Source organism: Notolepis coatsorum (assembly GCF_963971535.1).
Source record: "Notolepis coatsorum genome assembly, chromosome: 1".
In the NCBI taxonomy this organism is placed as follows: domain Eukaryota; kingdom Metazoa; phylum Chordata; class Actinopteri; order Aulopiformes; family Paralepididae; genus Notolepis; species Notolepis coatsorum.
Genome location: NC_140165.1, coordinates 256,056,837 through 256,082,871, shown reverse-complemented (window position 1 = coordinate 256,082,871; position 26,035 = coordinate 256,056,837). Strand labels below are relative to the sequence as shown.

The window sequence follows — 26,035 nt, the reverse complement described above, 5'->3', positions numbered from 1 at the left end:
TCTTCCTGGGGTACATTAATGCTGCCGTAATATGTAAAGCCTTAGAGAAAGGTATTATTGTATACGTGTTATATATATATAATTATTATAATTATTAGTAATTAGGAATAATGATATTATATGCCATTTGACTCACTGCCAGTAATACTTGTCACTGCCCAGTATAAGTAACACTAAACGAACTAAGACGTAAATTGTGTGTGTGCGTGTCCATTATTGAGTCTAACCCTAACCCTTTTTGATGCGGGTAATATTATTATTATTTAACCCTTTCCCCTTACAGTCATTAAGGTCTCTAGTGGTCATCAAGGGAGGGTACTGCTTGCGGGAGGAACAAATCTATTTATTCATCTATCAGTCACTAGGTGTGGGAGGGCTAACGGAGGTATTGGGGGAAGTGAGAGCAGGTTGGGGAGTACTGCTGACCGCCCCGGAAGGGCGAGGAAGACCAGAGTACCAGACCAGGTTGGTAAATCCCGGGCCCCATCCACTCCCACTGCCGGCCTCCAGTTTGACGCTCCAGGCCCAAAGACGAGGGCGCAGTCAGACGGAGCTCTACTGTGTCCCGCTACCCAGTGACTGTGCACACCCGTTCCCACGAAGCAGGGATAATCCACCCTGCTACATTTATATACTTATGAACAAGTATATAATGAACAAATTAAGTGAAAATCTTATGAATAAATGTATATACTGTATACTGCATGATCCAAATATTGGATTATTTAACCAATTTTAACGTTTCATTACATTTTGTGACTGAAATCCACCCTGAATCCACCCTTCTACTGGGATCAGTTTAATCCTGATATTTTTTGGATCAAAGTCCCAATCCTAATAAAAGTTTTTGAACAACGCATACTGAAGGTTTGATCCGGATCAAAACCAAGATTGGATTACGTAATCCAATCCGATTTCAGAATCCTTTTTTTTCTTTTGAACAACCCATTTTCAAGATTTGATCAAATCATGTTATCCGAAATCCGACCGGGCCCAGAAAATGTAATGATGCGGTTGTTACGATCGATGCTTCTGCACTCATTTGTATATATATGAGGTAAATGCAACATGTAAACAACAATATTCATTTTGGATGCACAAAACGTTTTTTTTTTTTTTTATAAATGAATAAAGCAGTACTTTTATTCCACACCTTTCTACAACCTGGATGTATTCTTTTTTTTAGATTGTTACATAAAAATGGTATCTATAGCACCTTTAATTTTATGATAGTTATATTAGTAATAGTATTTTGCATTGTTTATGTCAATACAACAATAATATGATGAATGAATGAACTTTATTTAACAGATTGCAGAGTGGGTACAATACAGTATGGCTCAATACATACAATTGTTAAGGGGATGCAGACCAGAGAAAGACGTTTGTCTTGTTTACATCAGGGTCGCCCATTTTCAATTCATAGTGACATTTATGACATATGATACACAACATATGACATCATGACATTTATGGCATAGGGACATACATGACATACAGGTATATAGTACTGTTACATTTGTGACATACGATATGCAAATATAGATGATCAAGTTACTTTGTACAATGTTAATACTATTTAATAAATATGTAGTGGCATAGGGATAAGTGGGAGGCTAGAAGTAAATGATAAGACATAATCACACTTTCTCATGTAATAATGTACAATTATTGAGTGACTAGGCCTATAGGAGGAGTTATTTGTTTTCTTTATAAAGTTATTTTGGTTTAGTAAGCCTCAAATAGGCGTTACCTGATATTGTGACGTCTGTATTTTGAGTAAAATATGTCACGTCTTTGTGAATGAAACCCTAAACCACCCTAATTTTGACTTCATTGATAAAAATGAACTACAGATCTTATTGACGTCACTTACACCCTCCATCCTCTAGGGGGCGAGACTGCTTTAACCCTCGTGTTGTTTGTCTCGCTCCTCCTGGTGAACCCCTGCTCGACGCGCGCGCGTGGGGAAGAAACACATAGTTCTGTGGTTTGTTGTGTCGCCGAACGTGAGAAAAGCTTTCTTTATATTATTACTCGTAGAAAAAGCTTTCTTTATTATAGTATTACTCTCTCTTAGAAACGCTTTATTTATATCATTACTTATCTCTGGTTCCAGCAGCGTCGGAGCAGAAGACGACAGAAAACGTGTAAGTTGGCCAAAGCGTGGTGGAATAAAAAAAACAACAAAAAACAGGTCACGTCTGCGTTATATTTCTTTCGTAGCCTCAGTTTGCGGAGACGCTCTCTGATTGGCCACTGACTTACTGGTCATGTGACATGTGCGCCCAATCGTGTGACGCCTGTTTCTTTCGCCGGTTAAGCTTAGGCACTCTTTCGAAGTTGGTAACCTGTTCCACCCCAGGTGAAAATCAGTAAAAATGTATACCTAGGTAAATGGAATATTGCTCCACTTCTACAAGGGCTATTTGCATATTCTTGGTATCTAGGAACATCTATGGACCTCAATGAATGTATTCTCAGTGTCAGAAATATTGTGTCTATTACTAGGCTTGCTTAAATTCTGATGAAACAAAGGAAAATATGAATTATGATTTTTCTTTTCATCTTTGACAGTGAATAAAACCATGATAATAATGACCAAACTTAAAAAACTGCCACTGAGCTCATTCAGTACCCTCTTGAGATCATGTGTACAAAAGATCTAAGGAAATTAATAAAGGGAATATGATCAAATTGAAGGTTTTGTATATACAGTACTGAATTCTCCCATCCGGACCAATGCAATTTGAAATATTATTATAGAATATAGAATATATGCTTATACATTACCTTATTATAGCCAATTCGCACATTTATATATATATATACATATAGTATCTTTCAAATGGCCGAGTTCAATTTGGATATAGTATCACCAAGCGTGCATAATAACATATACTGATATTTAATGTAATCGACTGTACTTTTTTATTTCTCCCACAGTGTAATCATTTTGTAACTAATTTCAGATCTAATTATTCCTACATGATTACAATAGTGTGGAGAAACTGACTGCGTTTCAATATTTGTCAAAAACGTTACCTTTTGTAGCTTATTATCGCGAATCATAACAATTATTGATATGTTTCATTCAGAACGCCGAACTTTGAACGGCCATAGCGGACCACAGGAAGTGTAGTTTGGTGAAATTTCAACACTGGCAGATAGCTAGCGAGGTCCTCTTGAAAATGGCTGCAAAAAGATTCCAATTCTGATCGTTCAACATTTTCATTTCCGCTTCCGGGTCAAAAACGCGAGTTGAAAAAAATACTTAAAATGATATAAACTCACTTTTAACCTATTGCTAAACTATTGCCAACCTAACGTTTTACATTCTACATGTATTTGTGACATAGTAGTGATAATAATACTTGAAAACGTTTGATTTTAAAAACGTTAATTTATTGGATCACTCATAAAAATATTAATATATGATAATAATGTCAAAAAGGGGTCGGTACCGACCCCGTGGGGTGGAACAGGGTTAGAGTTTGTCTTAGAGCAGGGCGATAGAACACCAGCCCTGATTCCAAACTCTAACCTTAACCAACTTCGAAAGAGTCGCCTAAGCTTAACCAGTGATAAACTAGGCGTTAGGTAGTTTGCTGCATAGATATATATATATATGGTTTGCTGCTGTTCGAGGCGGAAATAAGCGTATGTGCGGGGCTTGTAAGCGCTGGTCTTCAGGTCTGCAGCTGGAAGCATCTCGAAATAAGACACAGCTCGTCACGCGATTGGGCGCACATGTCACATGTCCAGAAACGTCAGTGGCCAATCAGAGAGCGTCTCCGCAAACTGCGGCTACGAAAAGAAATAACGCGTTTCGCTGCAGTTCTGTGGTTTGTTGTGTCGCCGACCGGAGAAAAGCTTTCTTTATATTATTACTCGTAGAAAAAGCTTTCTTTATTATAGTATTACTCTGTTAGAAACGCTTTATTTATATCATTACTTCCTCTCTGGTTCCAGCAGCGTCGGAGCAGAAGACGACAGAAAACGTGTAAATTGGCCAAAGCGTGGTGGAATAAAAAAAAAAAAAAATCACGTCTTCCTCCCAGGTTGACATCCGGGTCGTAGGTGTTGTTGTTGCGTCCATAGATATATATCGCGTCTCTCTCTCTGTCTCCAGTGGGCCTCTGAGGAGCTGAGAGCATCTCTACTAACTAACCGTCACGACGACCATGGTGTTGCTGAAGAGCATCCCCCCTCCGACCGAGGGCGTGAAGCTGGAGCAGGCCGAGACCAGCGCCGTGCTGGACGGCCGGGGCCTGGGCTGCGGGACGCTGTACGTGGCGGAGACGTAAGAGACGAGGAGCAGGTGGAGGTGTTGGGAGGCGATACAGAGGGTCAGCCCCTTTACTGTCACACAGCCGACGGCGATGCTCCATTTACTGTCACATCGCCGTCGGTTGTGTGATAGTAAAGGGGCTTGTAAAGATTGTAGTCTACTATAAATAAGACACTTGGTTAGTTCTTTATGCTTGCTTCAGCCAGCTGTTTATTGTCTGAAGGTTGTACACAGGTGTCCTAATTATATAGCCCTACCAGTAACCATAGTTACAGGTTGCATGATGTTATACTGCCACTTAGTGGTAGCAGCTATGCTACAGCTAACCTGTCGTCGTGTGGCAGTGAAAGGGTTGAGCTAGTTTCTTGAGATGTTGATTGATATTAACTTTATTAACAGATTGCAGAATGGGTACAATACACAGTACAGAAACTGGCCCCTACAAATGTCCTAACCCAGTTGTACAGTAAATGACCAAGTATGGCTTTGTCAGTATTCCAATGTACAGTGCCCCCCCCCCCCCACCTCCAATGTACAGCCCCCACCCACCCAACCTCCCCCAATGTACAGTTTATACGTCAAATGTATATACACTCTTTCTGGACACTTTTTGTATCACAAACAGTACTGTATTTGCAAATCTGATATGTCATAAATGTATAGATGTAGCACTGTCTATCTGTATGTCATGTATGTCATATATGTTATGATGAATTGAAAATGGGGGACCCTGATGTAAACAAGACAAAAGTCTTTCTCTGGTCTGCATCCCCTTAACACTTTCAGCGCCACGCCTGGTTTTCCGTTTTACCGCTTGAATGCCACCATCGGCGCCAATGTTAACGTTAATATCGCCTAATCTATGTTTTAAATTATGGCTATGTGTCTAATCTGCCCATCGCATTATCAAAGACTATTTTCCAGTCAGTGCTGTGAAGGCAGATTGTTTTTTTATCGCGTCGTTGCCGTTTCAGAGCAGTTAGAAAAGCCCCCGTTTTGATATAAAAAACAGCTCATTCTGGAGCATTCTATGAAAATCGTCTTTTAGTGGAATATTCCACAACGTTGATATTCGTCAGCCTTTTTATGAATCGTTTTCAAATAAACGCTAGATGATCAATATTATACGTGCACGCACGCACATTACGGCCGCGCACTGATAATCGCTCCGTTGATTTGCTCACGGACTTTTACAGTGAAACCGAAAGAAGACATTTCACAAAACCGCTTATAACTTCATCAAACTTACTCTGATTATCCTACCACTGATAACATAGAGTCCTTACCTGATATCAGATGGTATCCAACTGGTATATTCCAATTCCTGATCACCATTCGAAAAAATCGATACGTGTATGGATCCAACGCGATACAGTAGAACTCCATGATCCGCAGGGATCTGAGGCTCCAGAATGAACTCTAGTAACCCCGGCTGGATCAGTGAACTGGAAAATGTGGAGTACCGGATTTTTTTCCCCATTCATTTTCATTGAGTCCATTCCAAAATCACTTATATCATCTGGGAGACGACAGGGGGCGCTTTTTTCCACAGTGATCGTTGGCGCCCTCGGCTATACTCGGGTAGGCTCGGGTGATGCAATAATTTTTCAGATCGCAAAAAAATAAAAAATCCGAGAAATCTCGTGAGTGGCTAGCAACCACCTATAAAAAAAAACACGAGAAATCTCGTGAGTGGCACTGAAAGAGTTAAAGGGGAACTATCTTATAAATGGCCTTTTTCAGTGTTTAGCATTGTTTCCTAGCTATGTGGACTTATATTAATATGATCTATGTCTCTAATTCTCATATTGGCGCATTCTTCCAATTCTCCTCTCACAATATTCACCCTCACTGAACTGAGTCATCTGAAAATGTGATGATTTGTGATGTCAGAAAGACACTGCTGCATGTTAATGTTCAGGCGCCGGCGCCGCGGCGCAGTGGTTTAGGTGGCCAGGCTCAAAACGACTCGAGATCTTGAGGTAGAAAAATGCTGTTTTTGAGTACTTTATTAGAAATACAAAACAATGAATTAAAAAAATATATAATTACAGAGGTGTTCCATAAACTCACAGGAATTGTGTAAAAGTGCCCAAATAGTGAAAGAAATAGTAAAATAGTTCCCCTTTAACAATTGTATGTATTGAGCTGTACTGTACCCATTCTGCAATCTGTTAATAAACTTTTCAATCAATCAATCAATCAACAGCTCAATACACACAATGTGTTAAGGGGATGCAGACCAGAGAAAGCCTTTCATCTTGTTTTTACATCAGGGTCCCCCATTTTCAATTCATCATAATATATATGACGACATACAGATAGACAGTACTGCTACATCTATACATTTATTATGACATACCAGATTTACAAATACAGTACTGTTTGTGATACAAAAAGAGTCTAAAAAGAGAGCATATATACATTTGACGAAGAAACTACATTGGAGGAAGTTGGGTAGGTTTTGATTGATTGAAAACTGTATACAGAATGGGTACAATACAGTACAGCTCAATACATACAATTGTTAGGAAAGACTTTCATCTTGTTTACATCAGGGTCCCCCATTTTCAATTCATCATAACATATATGACATACACGACATACAGATAGACAGTACTGCTACTAGACATTTATTATGACATACCAGATTTACAAATACAGTACTGTTTGTGATACAAAAAGAGTCTAAAAAGAGAGCATATACATTTGACGAAGAAACTACATTGGAGGAAGTTGGGTAGGTTTTGATTGATTGATTGAAAACTTTATTAACAGATTGCAGAATGGGTACAGTACAGCTCAATACACACAGTTGTTAATAAGGGGATGCAGACCAGAGAAAGACTTTCGTCTTGTTTACATCATCAGGGTCCCCTATTTTCAATTCATCATAACATATATGACGACATACAGATACAGTACTGCTACATCTATACATTATTTATGACATACCAGATTTACAAATACAGTACTGTTTGTGATACAAAAATAGTCTAGAAAGAGAGCATACCGGTATACATTTGACGAAGAAACTACATTGGAGGAAGTTGGGTAGGTTTTGATTGATTGAAAACTTTATTAACAGATTGCAGAATGGGTATAATACAGTACAGCTCAGCTCAATACACACAATTGTTAATAAGGGGATGTAGACCAGAGAGAGACTTTCGTCTTGCTTACATCAGGGTCCCCCATTTTCAATTCATCATAACATATGACATACAGATGGACAGTACTGCTACCGTGGGGGGTAACTGTAAATTGGATTATCGACGAAACCTTACTTGGTCCCAAGAAGAGGGTCGTGTGTATTATTGGGTTAGGACATTTACAGGGGCCAGTTTCGAATTGCAGTCCTGTAGGTGAAAGTGGGTAGTGATTCCTTTACAGCTTTGGGTAGGGCGTTCCACATTGATGTGGCATAATTTTGCGAAACGTGTTTAGTCCCTTGTTTGAGCCGATTCTGGGTTCAACATGATTTGTGGAGCTCCCTCTGGTGTTGTGGTCGTGGTATTCACTGACCTTTGGGAAGTATTTTGACATGTCATGTAGGGGTGGACGGTATAAACGGTATACGGTATAAACGGTATGAATTTGCTCTACGGTATGGATTTTGACTATACCGTGTAACCGGTAGGGCAGCTCTAAAATAGCAATGACGTCATGTAACCACAGCGCGACTATTTCACTCGCATTTGCCCCTAAAAATAGATAGAATTAGTCATAGATAATAGATATGTGCGAACTGGAAAAAGTTATTTAGGAGGCTTCGCGCAGTGGGCGTGCCAGCCCCTACCGCACGCATGTAAACACGGGTCTAGTAGTCTAGTGGGACGGGACACGGGAGCGTCTCCCTGAGCTAACGTTAGCTTAGCTACCGTTACAAAATGACCCAGTCAACTATTCACTTTTAGTTTAATACATGATGAGGCATTGTCTAACCGAACGGTATCTAGTCGGCCAGCTACCGATAGCTCCTGACATCAACAAACGCTCCACAAAGTCTAGCAGAGACGTGTATGCTACCTGTTAGCGCAAGTTAGTTCACCGTTCAAAACGAAATGTCCCATTGAACTAAATAATTCACTGAGGCGTTGTATTAACGTTATATATCCGGCTAGCAGTAGCTACAGATGGCTCCTGATATCAATGTCTTATAACACTGATTTGATGCGTATTCGAGCTGAGGGCTGCTGAGCACAGTTAAGTAACGTTATAGCAATAGGGTCCAGGTGCAGCGCCGGAGAATCCTGGCCGTAGCTCTGCTCGAGGCTACTAGAGTATAGGTCCAGGTGCAGCTCCGGGGAATCCTGGCCGTAGCTGGAGGCTACTAGAGTACACACAGACAGTGGAGCTTGTTGCGTGGTGGCGATGTCTCGCAGATAATACAAGTACAAGTCTAATTTTATAATATATATATTTTATAAAAATATATATATATATATTAAATTAATTTTTTTTATCAAAAACGATGATACCGTGATATATACCGTTACCGTCTATGCTTCAAATTATACCGTGATATAAATTTTAGACCATACCGTCCACCCCTAATGTCATGTAAACGTTAGGGGTGCACCGATATATCGGTCGGGTATCGGTATCGGCCGATAAGTGCCTTGTTGACTGCTATCGGCCTATCGGCCGATAAGCTCAAATGTGCCGATAGCAGTCGCCGATAAATACCCATCAATTTGTGTAGCGTCAAAAGGCAAAAAAAAAAAAGTTCACTCGAGACCTACCTGCACAACGCCCGCCGTCCCCCACACACACACACAATCTACTGCATCAAAGTAACTACTTATGATTAACAAGGCATTCGTTTTGTGGCATTAGCGTTATATAGTTAGTGTTACACGGACAATAACATCAGCATATTATTATTACCCATAGCAGCAAGGCATTACTCCGAGTCCGTTCATTAGCTCGGTTCCATTCCGTTGCTCATTCCGTACCCAACTACACATTCTGCAATCTGTTAATAAAGTTTTCAACCAGACAAATGTATAGAAAGGCTTTGTTTTATTATAACATTTGTTGCAGTAAAATCATTATGTCTCATTTGGTCATGCGTGGAGCGCCGGTCGGCGGGCCGGGCAGCTAACGTAGCTACGTTATTAGCTATTAGATGCAAGACTAACGTTACTGGTGAAAATGTGATTTGCGTTGGAATACTCCTTTGTCAACTTGCTGTACTTTGCTTGCAGGTCTGCAGTCATTATTGCTGCATTATGAATACCCCCAACTTTAGCCAAGGTAACGTTATGGCTAAACCTTTAACAATAGTTAACGCTAGCTTTCGGTTAGCTGTTCAATGCTATTAATAACACAACTCCCCGTCAACACCCTCTCTCGGGAAGATGGCATTTAAGAAAGTATCTGCTGTTAAAATGAAGTGTTACACGTTCAATAACAAGCATATTATTTACCCGAACATAGCAGTAAACAAGGCATTACTCCGTTAGTCCGTTCATAGCTCGGTTCCATTCCGTTGCTCATTCCGTACCCAACTACACATTCTGCAATCTGTTAATAAAGTTTTCAACCAGACAAATGTATAGAAAGGCTTTGTTTTATTATAACATTTGTTGCAGTAAAATCATTATGTCTCATTTGGTCATGACTCATGCGTGGAGCGCCGGTCGGCGGGCCGGGCAGCTAACGTAGCTACGTTAAGTGTGTTCTGCTCTCGCAAACAGAACAATGGCGGCATGCCCGGAAGTAGAAAAATGTATAAACGCTTGCCGATTGGTCGGCAAGCGGGAGGTGGGTGCTAGCGGTGTGGCGTAATTGGCCGAATCGACTGTCAATCAAAATGGTTCCATTGCATTGGTTGAAAGCTCTGGTTGAGAGAATAGTATCCCGCTGCAGGCCGCAAGAATGGTTCCATTTCATTGGTTGAAAGCTCTGGTTGAGAAAATAGTATCCCTCTGCAGGCCGCAAGACGATACTGGGAGAGAGATAGTGATACCATAAACATATTTCTTGATGTTTCCTTTTTTTAAGTAAGTAAAGAGGCCTACAAATACAAACATACACATACAAATATACAGTAGTTTCATTAAAAAAAAATAAAAAAAAAATATTTTTTTTACAAATACTTATATACAAATATACAAATATCGGTATCGGCCGATAGTGTTAGTTGAACAATCGGTATCGGTATCGGCGGCCAATTTTCATATCGGTGCATCCCTAGTAAACGTAGTTGTAGTTTGTAGAGCTAAACCTATATTTTATAGTATAGCTATGGGTCTAATAACGCTGTTGAGTCTCAGTGAGTTGCTTCTGGTCAATGTGCAAAAAACTGATTATTTTTTTCATCCGTACATTTCCGTTTTATACCGTTTTGAATATGAATATAGTTTGGTTGCTTCTGAGTAATTCCAGGGAAAATACGTGAAAACAGCGTTTTTGTGTAATTCAATAAACACGTTGTAATTTTTCGCCTGATTATCGGATCTTCCTGAAATCAACGCTAGATTATAATAATAATAACTTAATTTTATATAGCGCCTTTCAAGAGACCCAAGGTCGCTTTACATAGGGGGGGGATAACAAATTAACAGACAGTGGACAGACACAACATATACATAAACATGTTATCATTATTATCCTTCCTCGTGAATACATTAAATGTGCCCTGGAGCTGCCGCGGTATCGGTATTACCGCGGTATCGCTGTTACATCATGCCCACCGCAGCGTTGGGCTGAATACCGGCATCACCGCTGTTTTTTTATTATATTATTATTATTATTATTATTACGCTCTCGTTGGGCTTGCGGCTCTGCAGATATACCCTACTTCTCTGTCGAGATTCCAAGCGACCCTATTGGGTACCAGAAAAGTCACATGAAACACTGCAGACCACTGATTGGTCAGAAGAGATACGAGTCACATGCTTGGAGCATCTTGCAGTGCGTTTACTTCCTGAATCTCAGCCATCACAACACGGCTAATAGTACGTTAGCTCCCACCGGAGACCGGAGTGGATTACCGACGCCGTCGCTCCTCAGGGAACGAGGCATAATGATTTTACTGCAACGAAATGTTATAATAAAAGCCCTTCGTTCTATACACTTGTCTGATTGAAAACTGTATTAACAGACCGCAGAATGGGTACAACTCGGCACGCTAGATATTAATTGAGTAACGCTTGCCTTGCTATGTGGTCCGGTAAATACGAACGTGTAACTATACTAACGTTAATGCCACAAATCGAATGCCTTTGTAATCATAAGTAGTAACGTTATAATAATAAGAAGAAGAAAGGGTCGGGGGGGTAACCGGCGGGCGCGACACCGAGGGGAGACTTCGAATCCGTGTTTCACTTTTAATAACGAATGCGTGCATGCCGAATCCCAAACAATATTCATGCTGCAAAGTCATCCTCTAAAGATAGACATTTAGACTAGAGGCAGGCTATATGCTATATAAAGAGTAGACTACAAAAAAAATGCATTCAAACTTTTTTTTTTGTGTGTGTGTGTGCGGTAATACCGCGGCGGTAGGAAATATTTTGCAAATGTGTGCGGTAAGGAAAACATCAATACCGCGGCAGCTCTACGGCTGGAGCGCGGTTAAATGTGCCCTGGAGCGCGGTTAAATGTGCCCTGGAGCGCGGCGCTCCCCCCTGCAACCAAACAGCAGACAGCCACACGCATAAAACACAGATAGCTTCAATCGCGGTAGAAAGAAATATCAGATCAACGCAAGCTTTCATATATTGTGTCCTTACCTGGTATCTGATGTAATGCAATTTTTTTTTAATGATCTGATTGCCATTCCAGTTATCCACAGCGATCCTGTCTCCGACGTTGTTGGGCATTGCACTTCAACGGTGGGCGGGGTCAGTAGTCCAAACCATCCCTATAAGCATGTGTTTTGCCGGAGTGTTTAGGACCCGCCGCAGCTCGGTAGAGAAAAGAAACGAACCAGTTTCTAATAGGGATGCACGATATTGATTTTTTGACATCGATACCGATAACTTTATGCTCCTCAAGCTGATAACCGATACTGATAACCGATATTTATTGTATTATTAAAAAAATATTTTGATCAACATTTTTATTTTTATTTTTTTCAACATGAAACAAAACATATCACAATACAATAATAATACGTCAAATGTATATACTCTCTTTTCTCGACTCTTTTCGTATCACAAACAGTACTGTATTTGCAAATCTGGTATGTCATGTATAGATGTAGGCAGTACTGTCTATCTGTATGTCATGTATGTCATTATGTTATGATGAATTGTAAATGGGGGACCCTGATGTAAACAAGACGAAAGTCTTTCTCTGGTCTGCATCCCCTTAACAATTGTATGTATTGAGCTGTACTGTATTGTACCCATTCTGCAATCTGTTAAATAAAGTTTTCATTCATTCATTAATTTGCTGTCTCGTTATAACACAAACAGCTCACCATGAACCATGACAAGCTTAATTACGTTAGTTAGCATCCAAGCTAGCGTGATAACGTTAGTAGTTAGAAACGGCTAGGCTGCCTGCTTATCTGCAATAGTGTTGTCATCGTCCTGGACAGAGACTTGTTAAATCATAATATCTGGTCCTCAGTAAATGTCCCGCCGCCCGCCAGCAGCTGGTTTTGGATTAGCTTATGCCGCTTGCATTAGCCTTTAGCTGCTCAGCGTCGTCGGATTTTAATACACCATCGTAGCGGTGGTGATGTTTCAGGTGACTTATTATGTTGGATGTGTTATAGCTTGTTGCCCCTTTCCCTCCTTGTGGAACTTCTGCATTTGTTACAAATAGCAAGCAAACTGTTTTCCTCTGAAACTTTGAAAAAGTCCGACGACGCCGCCATCTTTTTTTACTATCTTGCCTCAGTCAGTCTGAATGTCACCTGACTACGTCACAGCCAAGAAAGGGAGCGCTGGATTTGTGAAAAACTCCCTCTTCCTAAACCACACGCTATCAATCGTACCACAGTACTGGCAAAACGGGAGGAGGCTATAATAAAAACAAGCGCCCTTCAACCCAATCCACCCACAACTGATTTCTTTTAACCAAAAAATGTATTATATATTATCGGAGCTATCAATAACGTTATCGGGATGACGTCATAATTGCTGATATCGGCCCGAACGGGGTGCAATAATGGCCGAAGGCGTTAGAGGGCGGTATAAGACTGTCTGCCAGCTCAGACACACTCGGAACAGTATGCACAAGGTGCCCCGCTGAATTATGAATGGCAATAGCGAATAAAATAAATACTGTGAGAAAAATGTAGAGCTACGTTTCCGGCACTCAACGATTGGCCGACAGAAACGTAGTTCTACGTTTTCTGCAACCAAATGGTTAATCAAACGTTAGGTGCAGCAGGGGTGACTGGAAACGCACCGGGATCATCAACTGAGGTTGTGTGAATCTCGTGGAGATATTTTATTAAAGGTGCTATAGTTAACATTCAGCTAGACGTGAGGAAGTAGGAAGGGGAGTGTAGTGTACATGCCTACAACATTCATTTTGGAACCGCAATTTTTTTTTTAAATAATAATAATAATAACTTTATTTGTATAGCACTTTTCATACAGAAGTTGCAGTTCAAAGTGCTTCAAAATGATACATTTATTAATATTTTTGGGGGTAAAAAGCAATACGTTTATTCCGCACCTTTCTATAATACTCCACATAAGAATGTTATTTATAGCATCTTTTAAACATTTGTTTTCTGCCAAAACCGTCAAACGAATTTGATACTATTATGACAAGAGCTACTATTACCCAGTCAGACGAGGTCAAGTCGCAGCAATTAGTCATTGGGTGAGTTCACACAGAGGGGGACACATTAGAACGCCTAGGAATCACAGTCTGTAGTGGGGCTGTCATCTCACATCTCCAAAACCACACGTTTACTTTAGTTTGTTTTTTAAACTCCAGCACGCTAGAATATAGTGCGTTTTGAATGTTTAAAAAAACCTTTGAGGCTGGTCCTGACCTGGCTGACCCTGACCCGGATGGTCCTGACCCGGATGGTCCTGACCTGGCTGACCCTGACCCGGCTGACCCTGACCCGACTGACCCTGACCCGGCTGGTCCTGACCCGGCTGGTCCTGAAACGTGACGATGGGTCACTGGGTTGTTCCCCTGCAGGCGCGTGTCCTGGTTTGACGGGCCTCTCTGCGTTGTGTTTGTTTCCCCTGCAGGCGCTTGTCCTGGTTCGACGGCTCTGGGATGGGCTTCTCCCTGGAGTACCCGTCCATCGGCCTGCATGCCATCTCTAGAGACCTTAGCGCGTACCCCCAGGAACACCTGTATGTTATGGTCAACGCCAAGCTGAACGGTGAGAGCAAAATAACCATGTTTCCTGCATTTCTTCCTCAACCTTTTATCTAAGCTAGTCAGAGGTGGAAACCTGAGAGGGGGAGCGAAGGAGCGTCTCAACGTATCATTAACCCTTTCTCTGCCACATCCTTATACCGTCCTCTGCCAGCTCTATTTGTCTATGGAGAAGTTCCCCTTCTTTGCAGGGCTATAACTTTTTTAATTATATTGCTAAATTGACATTACTATGGCCCATTCAACGTCAATTATCTATCGTTTAGGATGTAGCAACGTTCTACTTTTTCATTCACATATTCATACTAAAATACGGTCTAAAGTCAGGCCTGTACAGTGCGACATATATCTCGCACGTGCTACAGCAACAGCGGTCTGTGCGATGGATGGATTTACTTCAGTAGCACTGGTGCGATAGGGATTCGGTTCATATAGATACTCTTATTTTGAAAATCCTGTAGCGGGTCTCATTTCTGCCCACGCGCAGCTCCAGCTAGGCTCCGAAAGCTAGCAACGTTCAGGTGCATATGATAATCTTATTTTGAAAAAACTCTTGTGACAACTCGACGAGTCATATCCGCCCTATCCGTGCGCCTTCTGCAAGCAGAGCAGCGCGTTGGTCGGTTGCTGCGTTAACACAGCAGTGCGCCTACACGTCCCGAAATAAGTCCGTGGTGTTTTTTTCTTCTCGCAACGGGTCAAATGCATCTACATGCTTTGCACCGTCGCCATTCCTTTATGCGCACATCGCCCGAAATGAACGTTTATGTACCATTACAATCACTACAACGTTAGCAAGCTAACAAGCTAATCCTGATCACAGGCAGAGCCAGCAGACACAGTGTGGAAAGGGAAATGGGGGGGCACTCTCCCCTTCCCTGTGTGTGTGTGCGTGCGTGCGTTTGGAAAGATGATGAAGTCACTAGTCAGGACAGGAGTATATTATAGTAAACTGAGGATGGACAGATAATGTTGATATTCAAATAAACAAGTTTCGAGAGGAGTGGAAGTTTGAAGACAGACTAGACTACAATATGATGCGGGGGTGGTGAGTTGAAACAGTGTGTGTGAATGAATGAATGAGAACTTTATTTAACAGATTGCAGAATGGGTACAATACAGTACGGCTCAATACACACAATTGTTAAGGGGATGCAGACCAGAGAAAGACGTTTGTCTTGTTTACATCAGGGTCCCCCATTGTGTGTGTGTGTGTGTGTGTGTGTCCCAACCGACCCCACTTCTATGTTTCAATAAATTATTTGCATTTAAAACTATTAACGCTGACTCATTCCTTCAGTCCACTCAAAATTATGCTAATATTCCTTATGTTGTTTATGATATTAATTGAAAATAGCATATGAGTATCATAGTAATAATAACACATGGCGATATACTAAATGACAGCCAAACATGGCACTGCAACTAAATAACACAAATACAATAGGCACATTTGTGACTGTTACAAATATAACAAGTTTTATACTTGTGCTACAAGATTTTGGCCTGTGCTACAAAACTATCAACCTCTGTAGCACCAGTGCTATGTGCAAAAAAAGTTAACGTACAGCCCTGAAAGTATAAATATGTTTTTATCGTTTTCTGCAGCATTCTGCAGAACGTGAGTTATAGCCCTAAATACATATATTAGATCATCAAATGTAGTTTGATACCGATTGACGTCATAATAAAACTTTCAATTGCACAAGGTCCTAAACGTCTTGCCTCATCATCTGCTGGTGACCGGAGGGGGGGGGTTTATAAGTCCGTGGCCGACGTTAAATGAATCATGTAGTATGTATGGGTGATATATTGATCATAGCAGTTTGTATCGAAAATGGTAAACAAACAGGCTGAAACTCACCCCAGTCTCCTCGTAGCGTTGGGTGATGAGCGTGGAGCAAAAAGATTGCTATTATGGGATGTTGATATATGCGATCCATTTCCAGGTTGTATAATAGTATATACATCCAAATCATGTTGTTTATCGAGTTATTGGCAACGGATCGCTATCCATTGTGTCGAGCTTGAGTCCCGCGAGCGATACCGAATATGGTTGAGCACCACTTCCTGCCGCTCATTTCCTGTTTGGGCCATCCGCCGATCGGCCACCAGATGGCACTCTTGAACCGTTGGAGAGTTGAGAGGAGATCAACAGGGGATCTCAAGACTCCGTGGGTAAAATATGATTGCCATCACAGATTTTTGAAATATTGATCTCAAAGACGCCTTACGGCGTCATTGGCAGATTACGCATGGCGGAGAATGACGTGGAAACTCGTCCTTTGCCGAATAAAGGGTTAATGCAGCCGAGGCCCACTGAGTTTTGGATGCCTGTGTACTTTTACATTTTTTAACCTTTATTTCCCCTGGGTAGGGTCTTTATAACCTTTATTTCCCCAGGGTAGGGTCTTTATAACCTTTATTTCCCCAGGGTAGGGTCTTTATAACCGTTATTTCCCCAGGGTGGGGTCTTTATAACCGTTATGTCCCCAGGGTGGGGTCTTTATAACCTTTATTTCCCCAGGGTGGGGTCTTTATAACCGTTATTTCCCCAGGGTGGGGTCTTTATAACCGTTATTTCCCCAGGGTGGGGTCTTTATAACCTTTATTTCCCCAGGGTGGGGTCTTTATAACCTTTATTTACCGTCTTTATAACCTTTATTTACCCAGGGTAGGGTCTTTATAACCGTTATTTACCGTCTTCATAACCGTTATTTACCCAGGGTGGGGTCTTTAGGGATGCACCGATATGAAAATGTGCCACCGATACCGATTGTTCAACTAACACAATCGGCCGATACCGATACCGATTCCGATATTTGTGGCAACAATTTTATTTTAAATATTTTTTAATTTTTTATTTTTTTTTGTAATATTATTATTATTATTTTTATGAAACTACTGTATATTTGTGTTACAAATTGTGCTCACCGATATGAACATAGGCCTCTTTACTTACTTAAAAAAAGGAAACATCAAGAAATAGCACTATCTCTCTCCCAGTATGTTCTGCAGGGCTGCATCTAGATACTAGTTCTCCCAGAAAGGTCTACCTGCTGGGCTGCAGCGAGATACTATTGTCTCAACCAATGAAATTTTGATTGACAGTCGATTCTGCCAATTACGTCACACACCGCTTGCACCCGCCTCTGCTGTTACCACCAATCGGCAAGCCGTATAAATTTTTTACTTCGGTTTTTGTCCGCCATTGATTTTGAGTTGACGAGAGGTTTTCTAGAACAACACGGCGCGGCTGACGTTTAGCTTTTAGCTCCGCAGGATGACTTAAATGAGGCATAATGATTTTACTGCAACTAATGTTATAATAAAACAAAGCCTTTCTATACATGTGTCTGATTGAAAACGTTATTAACAGATTGCAGAATGGGTAAAACTCAGGGCTCTGTGAGCAACGGAAGGAACTGAGCTAGTATGAACGCTTGCTACGTTCGGGTAAATAATATGCTGATGTTATTGAACGTGTAACACTAACTATATAACGTTAATGCCACAAAACGAATGCCTTGTTAATCATAAGTAGTAACTTTGATGCAGTAGCTTGTGTGTGTGGGGGGGACTGGGGACGGCATTGTGCAGGTCGCGAGTGAACTTTTTTTGTCTTGACGCTACACAAATTGATGGATATTTATCGGCTACTGCCATCGGCACATTCGAGCTTATATCGGCCGATAGGCCGATTGCAGTCAACAAGGCACTTATCGGCCGATACCGATACCCGACCGATACATCGGTGCACCCCTATTTATAACCGTTATTTCCCCAGGGTGGGGTCTTTATAACCGTTATTTCCCCAGAGTAGGGTCTTTATAACCGTTATTTCCCCAGGGTAGGGTCTTTATAACCGTTATTTCCCCAGGGTAGGGTCTTTATAACCTTTATTTCCCCAGGGTAGGGTCTTTATAACCTTTATTTCCCCGGGGTAGGGTCTTTATAACCTTTATTTCCCCAGGGTGGGGTCTTTTTAACCTTTATTTCCCCGGGGTGGGGTCTTTATAACCATTATTTCCCCGGGGTGGGTCTTTATAACCATTATTTCCCCAGGGTGGGGTCTTTATAACCGTTATTTCCCCAGGGTGGGGTCTTTATAACCGTTATATACCCAGGGTAGGGTCTTTATAACCGTTATTTCCCCAGGGTAGGGTCTTTATAACCGTTATTTCCCCAGGGTAGGGTCTTTATAACCGTTATTTCCCCAGGGTGGGGTCTTTATAACCTTTTATATACCCAGGGTAGGGTCTTTATAACCTTTATATACCCAGGGTGGGGTCTTTATAACCTTTATTTACCCAGGGTGGGGTCTTTATAACCTTTATTTCCCCAGGGTGGGGTCTTTATAACCTTTATTTACCATCTTTATAACCTTTATATACCCAGGGTGGGGTCTTTATAACCTTTATTTACCATCTTTATAACCTTTATATACCCAGGGTGGGGTCTTTATAACCTTTATATACCCAGGGTGGGGTCTTTATAACCTTTATTTCCCCAGGGTGGGGTCTTTATAACCTTTATTTACCATCTTTATAACCTTTATATACCCAGGGTGGGGTCTTTATAACCTTTATTTACCATCTTTATAACTTTTATATACCCAGGGTGGGTTCTTTATAACCTTTTATATACCCAGGGTGGGGTCTTTATAACCGTTATTTCCCCAGGGTGGGGTCTTTATAACCTTTATTTCCCCAGGGTAGGGTCTTTATAACCTTTTATATACCCAGGGTAGGGTCTTTATAACCTTTATTTACCCAGGGTGGGGTCTTTATAACCTTTTATATACCCAGGGTAGGGTCTTTACCTTTTATATACTCAGGGTGGGGTCTTTATAACCTTTTATATACCCAGGGTAGGGTCTTTATAACCTTTTATATACCCAGGGTGGGGTCTTTACCTTTTTATATACCCAGGGTGGGGTCTTTATAACCTTTTATATACCCAGGGTGGGGTCTTTATAACCTTTAGTTCCCCAGTGTAGGGTCTTTATAACCTTTTATATACCCAGGGTAGGGTCTTTATAACCTTTTATATACCCAGGGTGGGGTCTTTATAACCGTTATTTCCCCAGGGTGTGGTCTTTATAACCTTTTATATACCCAGGGTGGGGTCTTTATAACCTTTTATATACCCAGGGTGGGGTCTTTACCTTTTATATACCCAGGGTGGGGTCTTTATAACCTTTTATATACCCAGGGTGGGGTCTTTATAACCTTTTATATACCCAGGGTGGGGTCTTTATAACCTTTTATATACCCAGGGTGGGGTCTTTACCTTTTATATACCCAGGGTAGGGTCTTTATAACCTTTTATATACCCAGGGTGGGGTCTTTATAACCTTTTATATACCCAGGGTGGGGTCTTTATAACCTTTTATATACCCAGGGTGGGGTCTTTATAACCTTTTATATACCCAGGGTGGGGTCTTTACCTTTTATATACCCAGGGTAGGGTCTTTATAACCTTTTATATACCCAGGGTGGGGTCTTTATAACCTTTTATATACCCAGGGTGGGGTCTTTATAACCTTTTATATACCCAGGGTGGGGTCTTTACCTTTTATATACCCAGGGTAGGGTCTTTATAACCTTTTATATACCCAGGGTGGGGTCTTTACCTTTTATATACCCAGGGTGGGGTCTTTACCTTTTATATACCCAGGGTAGTTCTTTATAGCCTTTTATATACCCAGGGTGGGGTCTTTATAACCGTTATTTCCCCAGGGTGGGGTCTTTATAACCGTTATTTCCCCAGGGTAGGGTCTTTATAACCTTTTATATACCCAGGGTGGGGTCTTTATAACCTTTTATATACCCAGGGTAGGGTCTTTACCTTTTATATACCCAGGGTAGGGTCTTATCCTTATACACACAGAGCTTCCCAGTACGACCACAGTTCTGACACTGTTGCCCACTGAGCAGTTGGGGTTTAAGTGCCTTGCTCAAGGGTACTTCAGCGGGTGGTATTTATGGATGGGAAAGTGTTATTCATTCACCCCTTCAACCAGAATGTCTGGGGGATCGAACCGGCGACCTTCTGCTCACAAGCCTTCTCTAACCGTTGGACCACCACTTCCCCCATGTGGTCCAACGAGGAGGACTAACAGTTATCTTGTTGTTTTCTATGTCTCTCTACCCAGAAGAAAACGAGGAGGAGATGAAGGAGAACGCCCACGACAACGATGACGAAGATGCGAGCAGCAGCGGTGGTGATGATGACGATGAGGAAGGAGTGATCTCAGAGATCCGCTTCGTACCGAGCGACAAGGCTGCGTGTGAGTAGAGCCTCCAGACCAGAACCAGGACCACATGACTAGGGCTGTCACGATTCGTCCATGAAACTTCGTCGATTTGCATATTTATGATCGACTCATCGTATTGTTAATTGTATGTGCCTTTTGCGGTGGAAATGGCAGACGTTCAAAGTCGTGTAATCTAACTAATGCGCAGTGAATCACGTTCAAAATATATGTCTGTGTGTCTCTGCGTGTGTGTCTGCCTGCGACTGTGTGTGTCTGCGTGTGTGTGGGTCTGCATGCGTGTGAGTCTGTGTCTGTGTGTGTGTGTGTGTCTGCCTGCGTGTGTGTGTGTCTGCCTGCGTGTGTGTGTGTGTGTGTGTGTGTGTGTCTGTGTGTGTGTGTGTGTGCAGTGGAGCCCATGTTCTCAGCCATGTGTGAGTGCCAGGCGCTGCACCCGGACCCTGAAGACGAGGACTCTGACAACGACTTTGAAGGAGACGAGTACGATGTGGAGGAAGCAGGTGAGGAAGATGAGAGGAAGAGGTGAGGGAGAGGAGAGGAAGAGGTGAGGGAGAGGAGAGGAAGAGGTGAGGAAGAGGAGAGGAGAGGAAGATGAGGAGAGGAAGAGGAGGAAGCAGGTGAGGAAGAGGAGGAAGCAGTTGAGGAAGAGGCTCTGACTTCATTCAGGTTGTTTGTGAGCCTCTTCCACCCAGATGACTGTTACATCCCAGCGTCGCTACAAGGTCTGAACAACAGAGAGCTCAGACATGTTGTGATCAGTGGAGGGCTCTCTCTCTCTCTCTCTCTCTCTCTCTGTCTCTCTGTCTGTCTCACTGTCTCTCTCTCTCTGTCTCTCTTCTCTGTCTCTCTCTCTGTCTCTCTCTCTGTCTCTCTCTCTCGATACTGACTGAACTGCCCCGGGGCTCAGGGAGAACCAAATGTGATTTAAAATGTATTTTTTTAAATGGGTGGCGTTCACCTAGTTCACATATAGTAATTGTTTTCCAATAGATGTTTAATGAATATAAAATATGTACATTTGAGGTTTATATTGATATTACTAAGCTCTGTTCTGGCAGCTCTATGCAGTTAGATTAAACAACTACCGTAATTTTCGCACTATAAGCCGCACCTGAATATAAGCCGCAGCAGCTAAATTGAATTATCTGTACATATATAAGCCGCACTGGACTATAAGCCGCAGGTGTTTTAATGTTTAATTACCATATGTAATTAGCATTGGGACACAATACTGTCGGACAAATAACAAGAATTAACTCATTTACAAGTTGTATTAAGTTTAGCAAATAAGGGAACAGATAAATAACATTTCAATGCAGTCAAAAAAGCAATATTTAGATTTTAACATTTTCGGGTTTGGTCACGTCGAGTCACATTATAAGCCGCACCGTTATATAAGCCGCAGGGTCGAAAAATGGGGGGAAAAGGCGCGGCTTATAGTCCGAAAATTACGGTACATGGCATTATTGGTAGTGAAGATCTTCAACTAATTATTTAATGGGAGTTTGTAAACACGCCTTACAGGAATTTAGTCTAAACGTGGTACTCGGTTGTCCCCGCTGCTGTTTGAATGCTAAACAGAGTGATTGGATGCTGACGTTGTTCCTTGCTCTTTTGTTTGCGTTTGTCTTTTGTCTGTGTTCCTGGTTCGCTGATGCAGAGGCAGGTAAGATCATCAGAAGTAATTTAAGGACCGGACGGCATGCTGACAATTTTCCAATGTTATAATAATAATAAACGTTATTTGTATAGCACCCCTTTTATACAAGAAGTGTTTTCACAGCAGTAAAAAAAAGACGGGCATAAAATGAGCACAAAATCTGCAGATCATAGAACATTAAATCACATAATTTTCCATATTAGGATCTAACATCTTAATAGGCCTCTTTGTTTATGGTTTGATTATCATCATCATCATCATCATTTTATTTATCCGTACATGGAATCACCACAGTCCAACAGTACATATTCACATAATTCACAAAAAATACCATGGCCGAAAGGAACAGGAAGAAGAAAAAATCTTATATATACCTGCCCCTAGCCACTGATACACATCCTTTTAACTTTAGCTTTTGTGATTTATGATCCCAGGGACTCGAACCCACGATGGGCATTATATCAGAATTACGACCTCAGTGCGTTCGAGTGCCTGGCTCGGAAAGAAGCCATAGATGCCATAAATATGTAGTTTATCAAAGAACCATAAATGTGTAAAATATGTAGTTTATCAAAGAACCATGAATATATCAAATATGTAGTTTATCTAAGAACCATATACTGTATATCTATGTAGTTTTAAGATCTATCTAGGTGGTCCTCGGACGGGCCCTCCATCGGTGCTTCCAGTCATCCCGATCCTCCATGCATCTGGCTAGCTCGCCGGTGCTTTCTGCTCCCGCATCTCTCCTGAGTACGTCCACGTAGGTTAATGTGGGACGTCCTCGTGATCGATGCCCGTGTGTTGGCTCCCACAGCACAAGTTTGCTGGCTGGCAGTTCATGGTGTCTCTGGCAGTGACCTGCCAGCCACTTTCTCGATCACCCTGTACATACAAAGTGCTTCATAAAATAACATAGATATATATAAAATAATATATAAAATAACATATAAAATAACATATACAATAATATATAAAACAACATGCAATAATATATAAAATAACTAGGGCTGTCAAAGTTAATGCTTTAACTTTGGAGATTAATTTAAATTTAAAGCATTAAAATAAATTAATCTAGATTAATCTTTTTTTATTTTATTTTTTTTATTATTATTATTTTTTAAACACGCATATAAACAAACATGACAACACACGATAAGATACACAAGCATTAATACACAGTGTATATCCAACGAAATTACCATTTATACCAATGTCTTATACAGGATACACCCCTAATACCTGTTATCTAAAAACCTACACACATATGCTCCAGCTCGAACCACCCCTCCCAGACCCCTCTTTGGATAGTACCTCCATTATCCCTCGCTCCTAACCAGACACTACCATTATAAGCTAGCTTTTATTCTCTCCACCACTTCTAACCACATTGTCATTTTGGATTCATTGAGACCCAGAATTCTTGCTGTAGATATTTCTTGATAAATCACATCGAGATATGTAAGAAACCAAACTTTCCGGCACATTTTTTCCGGTTGAAACCAGCGTGATGCTATCAGCTTTTTAGCTACTGTGATACCCGATAAAACCAATCTCTTTAGCTGTGGATGTACTGCAAACTCAAAAACATCATTCAATAGTAATACAGAGGGGTGTACAGGTATATTCCAAGATACGAGTTTTGATAATTGTTGGGTCACATCTTTCCAGAATATCTTAACTGGTGGGCAGTCCCAATACATGTGCATAAATGTCCCTTCGTCCCCATTTGTACATTGGGAGCATTTGGAGTCTTGTTTAAGACTCATTCTGTTCAGTCTTATAGGAGTCAAGTATGTCCTGTGAATATAGTTAAGATTGATTTGTTGATGGTCCGGGTTCCTTGATGTAAGTCGGACATTTGCCCAGGCTCCTTGCCAATCAAAGTCACTTTCCAGGTCTGGTATATCCCTCCTCCAGACAGAGTCTAGTTGGAGGGTTTCATACGAGGACGTTAGTAATTAGTAACCTCTCGATGTCTCTCTTTCATAGAAGAATTTGTGGTATCTGTGGTGTTCAATTGGTATGTCTAATGGAACACCGTGAGACTTCAAACATAGCCGTAACTGTATGTAAAAAAAGCCATGTGGACTTGGTGAGATAAATTTTTTTGCATATTTCTCCATAACTACAAAAACCCTGTTTGTTAAAAACATCCCCTAATGAGTGTATGCCTTGCTCTTCCCATATAGGGAATCTTATAGGTCGTTTTTCAATTAAGAGTGCATTGTTGTTGAATAAGGGAGTATGATTGTGCCATTTATGTGGGTTAGGATATTTTTTTTGTGTTTCACGCCATATCCGGATCGCATGAGTAATTATGGGGCCAAATTTCCGTTCACAGTGCTTGATTGGTAGTTTAGTGTATGCTATGTCCTTCAGTCTATGTGGGGCTACTATGTTTTCTTCTAATTTCTCCAGGATACTAATGCTTGGGGATCAAACCATGTTGTCAATGGTCTTAATGTGTACGCCTTAAAATAATGGAAAATCTGGAAATGCCATGCCACCGTCTGCTTTATTTCTCTGTGCGGTGGATCTTTTTATACGTGGTGGTTTGTTATTCCAAATAAATTTGTATGTGGAGGAGTGTAATCTTTTCCAGTAACCCTCTGGAGGGGGTAACGGTAGCATTGAACTGAAGAAGTTGATTCTAGGTAGTACGTCCATCTTAACTATTGATATCCGTGCCTGTACTGAGTTTTTAAGTTTTGCCCACCTATCAAGGTCGTCTTTGATTTTGTTTTGGATTTTTGTGTAATTGTGCTTCACCGTTTGTCTTATGGTGGGGAATATTTCCACTCCCAAGCATCTAAAATGTTTTACCATAGGTATCTCTCCTGGGAGGGTTATATCTTTTTTTGCAGGGGTGTTAAGTGGAAGGAAAGCCGACTTCGGCCAATTTATCTTAAATCCCGATAAATCACCAAAGTTCTCAATCAACTTGAGCAGATGAGGCAATGTGGTGTTGGGGTTTTGCATGAACAGTATTACGTTGTCCGCATATAAACTAATTTTATGTTGTGTGCCCTTGATTACGATTGGTTCTATGGATTGGGATTGTCTTATATATTGTGCTAAAGGCTCTAATGATAGATCGAATAGTCCGGGACTAAGAGGGCAACCCTGTCTGGCTGAGCGTGATACCGGAAATATTTTGGAGATGATTGTACCTGTTGTAATCATGGCCGATGGGTCTTTGTATAATACTTTAATCATATCAATGAATCCTTTTCCTAACCCCATCCTTTCTAATACTGCCCATAGATACGACCATTCCAGCCTGTCAAAAGCTTTCATTGCATCCAGGGACAGCATCGCCTTAGGTATGGTGTCGTCCTTGTCGGCATCTAGTACGTGCAGTATTCGTCTTATGTTATCAGTGATCAGGCGGCCTCTTATGAAGCCAGTTTGATCCGGATGAACTAAAGACGTCATATGCTTTTGTAATCTGATGGCTAATACCTTAGAGTACAGTTTGATATCGGTTCCGAGG

General features: G+C 41.2%; 1 protein-coding gene across 6 annotated transcripts in view; it reads left to right on the top strand.

Moving 5' to 3' along the window:
- Positions 1–1,963: 1,963 nt before the first annotated feature.
- clns1a (chloride channel, nucleotide-sensitive, 1A) overlaps positions 1,964–26,035 on the top strand; it is a gene marked incomplete at its 3' end in the record, with an annotated part of 37,470 nt that continues 13,398 nt past the window's right edge. For 2 of the 6 annotated variants that reach the window (XM_084316620.1, XM_084316617.1), the window contains exons 1-4: positions 3,830–4,303; positions 14,470–14,606; positions 20,760–20,894; positions 21,269–21,379. In XM_084316620.1, coding sequence (XP_084172746.1) covers positions 4,185–4,303; positions 14,470–14,606; positions 20,760–20,894; positions 21,269–21,379 — 502 coding nt within the window. In that variant the 5' untranslated portion in view covers positions 3,830–4,184. Of the gene's footprint in view, positions 2,151–3,829; positions 4,304–14,469; positions 14,607–20,759; positions 20,895–21,268; positions 21,380–26,035 lie in introns of those variants that run through there. The other 4 variants (XM_084316618.1, XM_084316619.1, XM_084316622.1 and 1 more) reach the window with 4 other exon arrangements.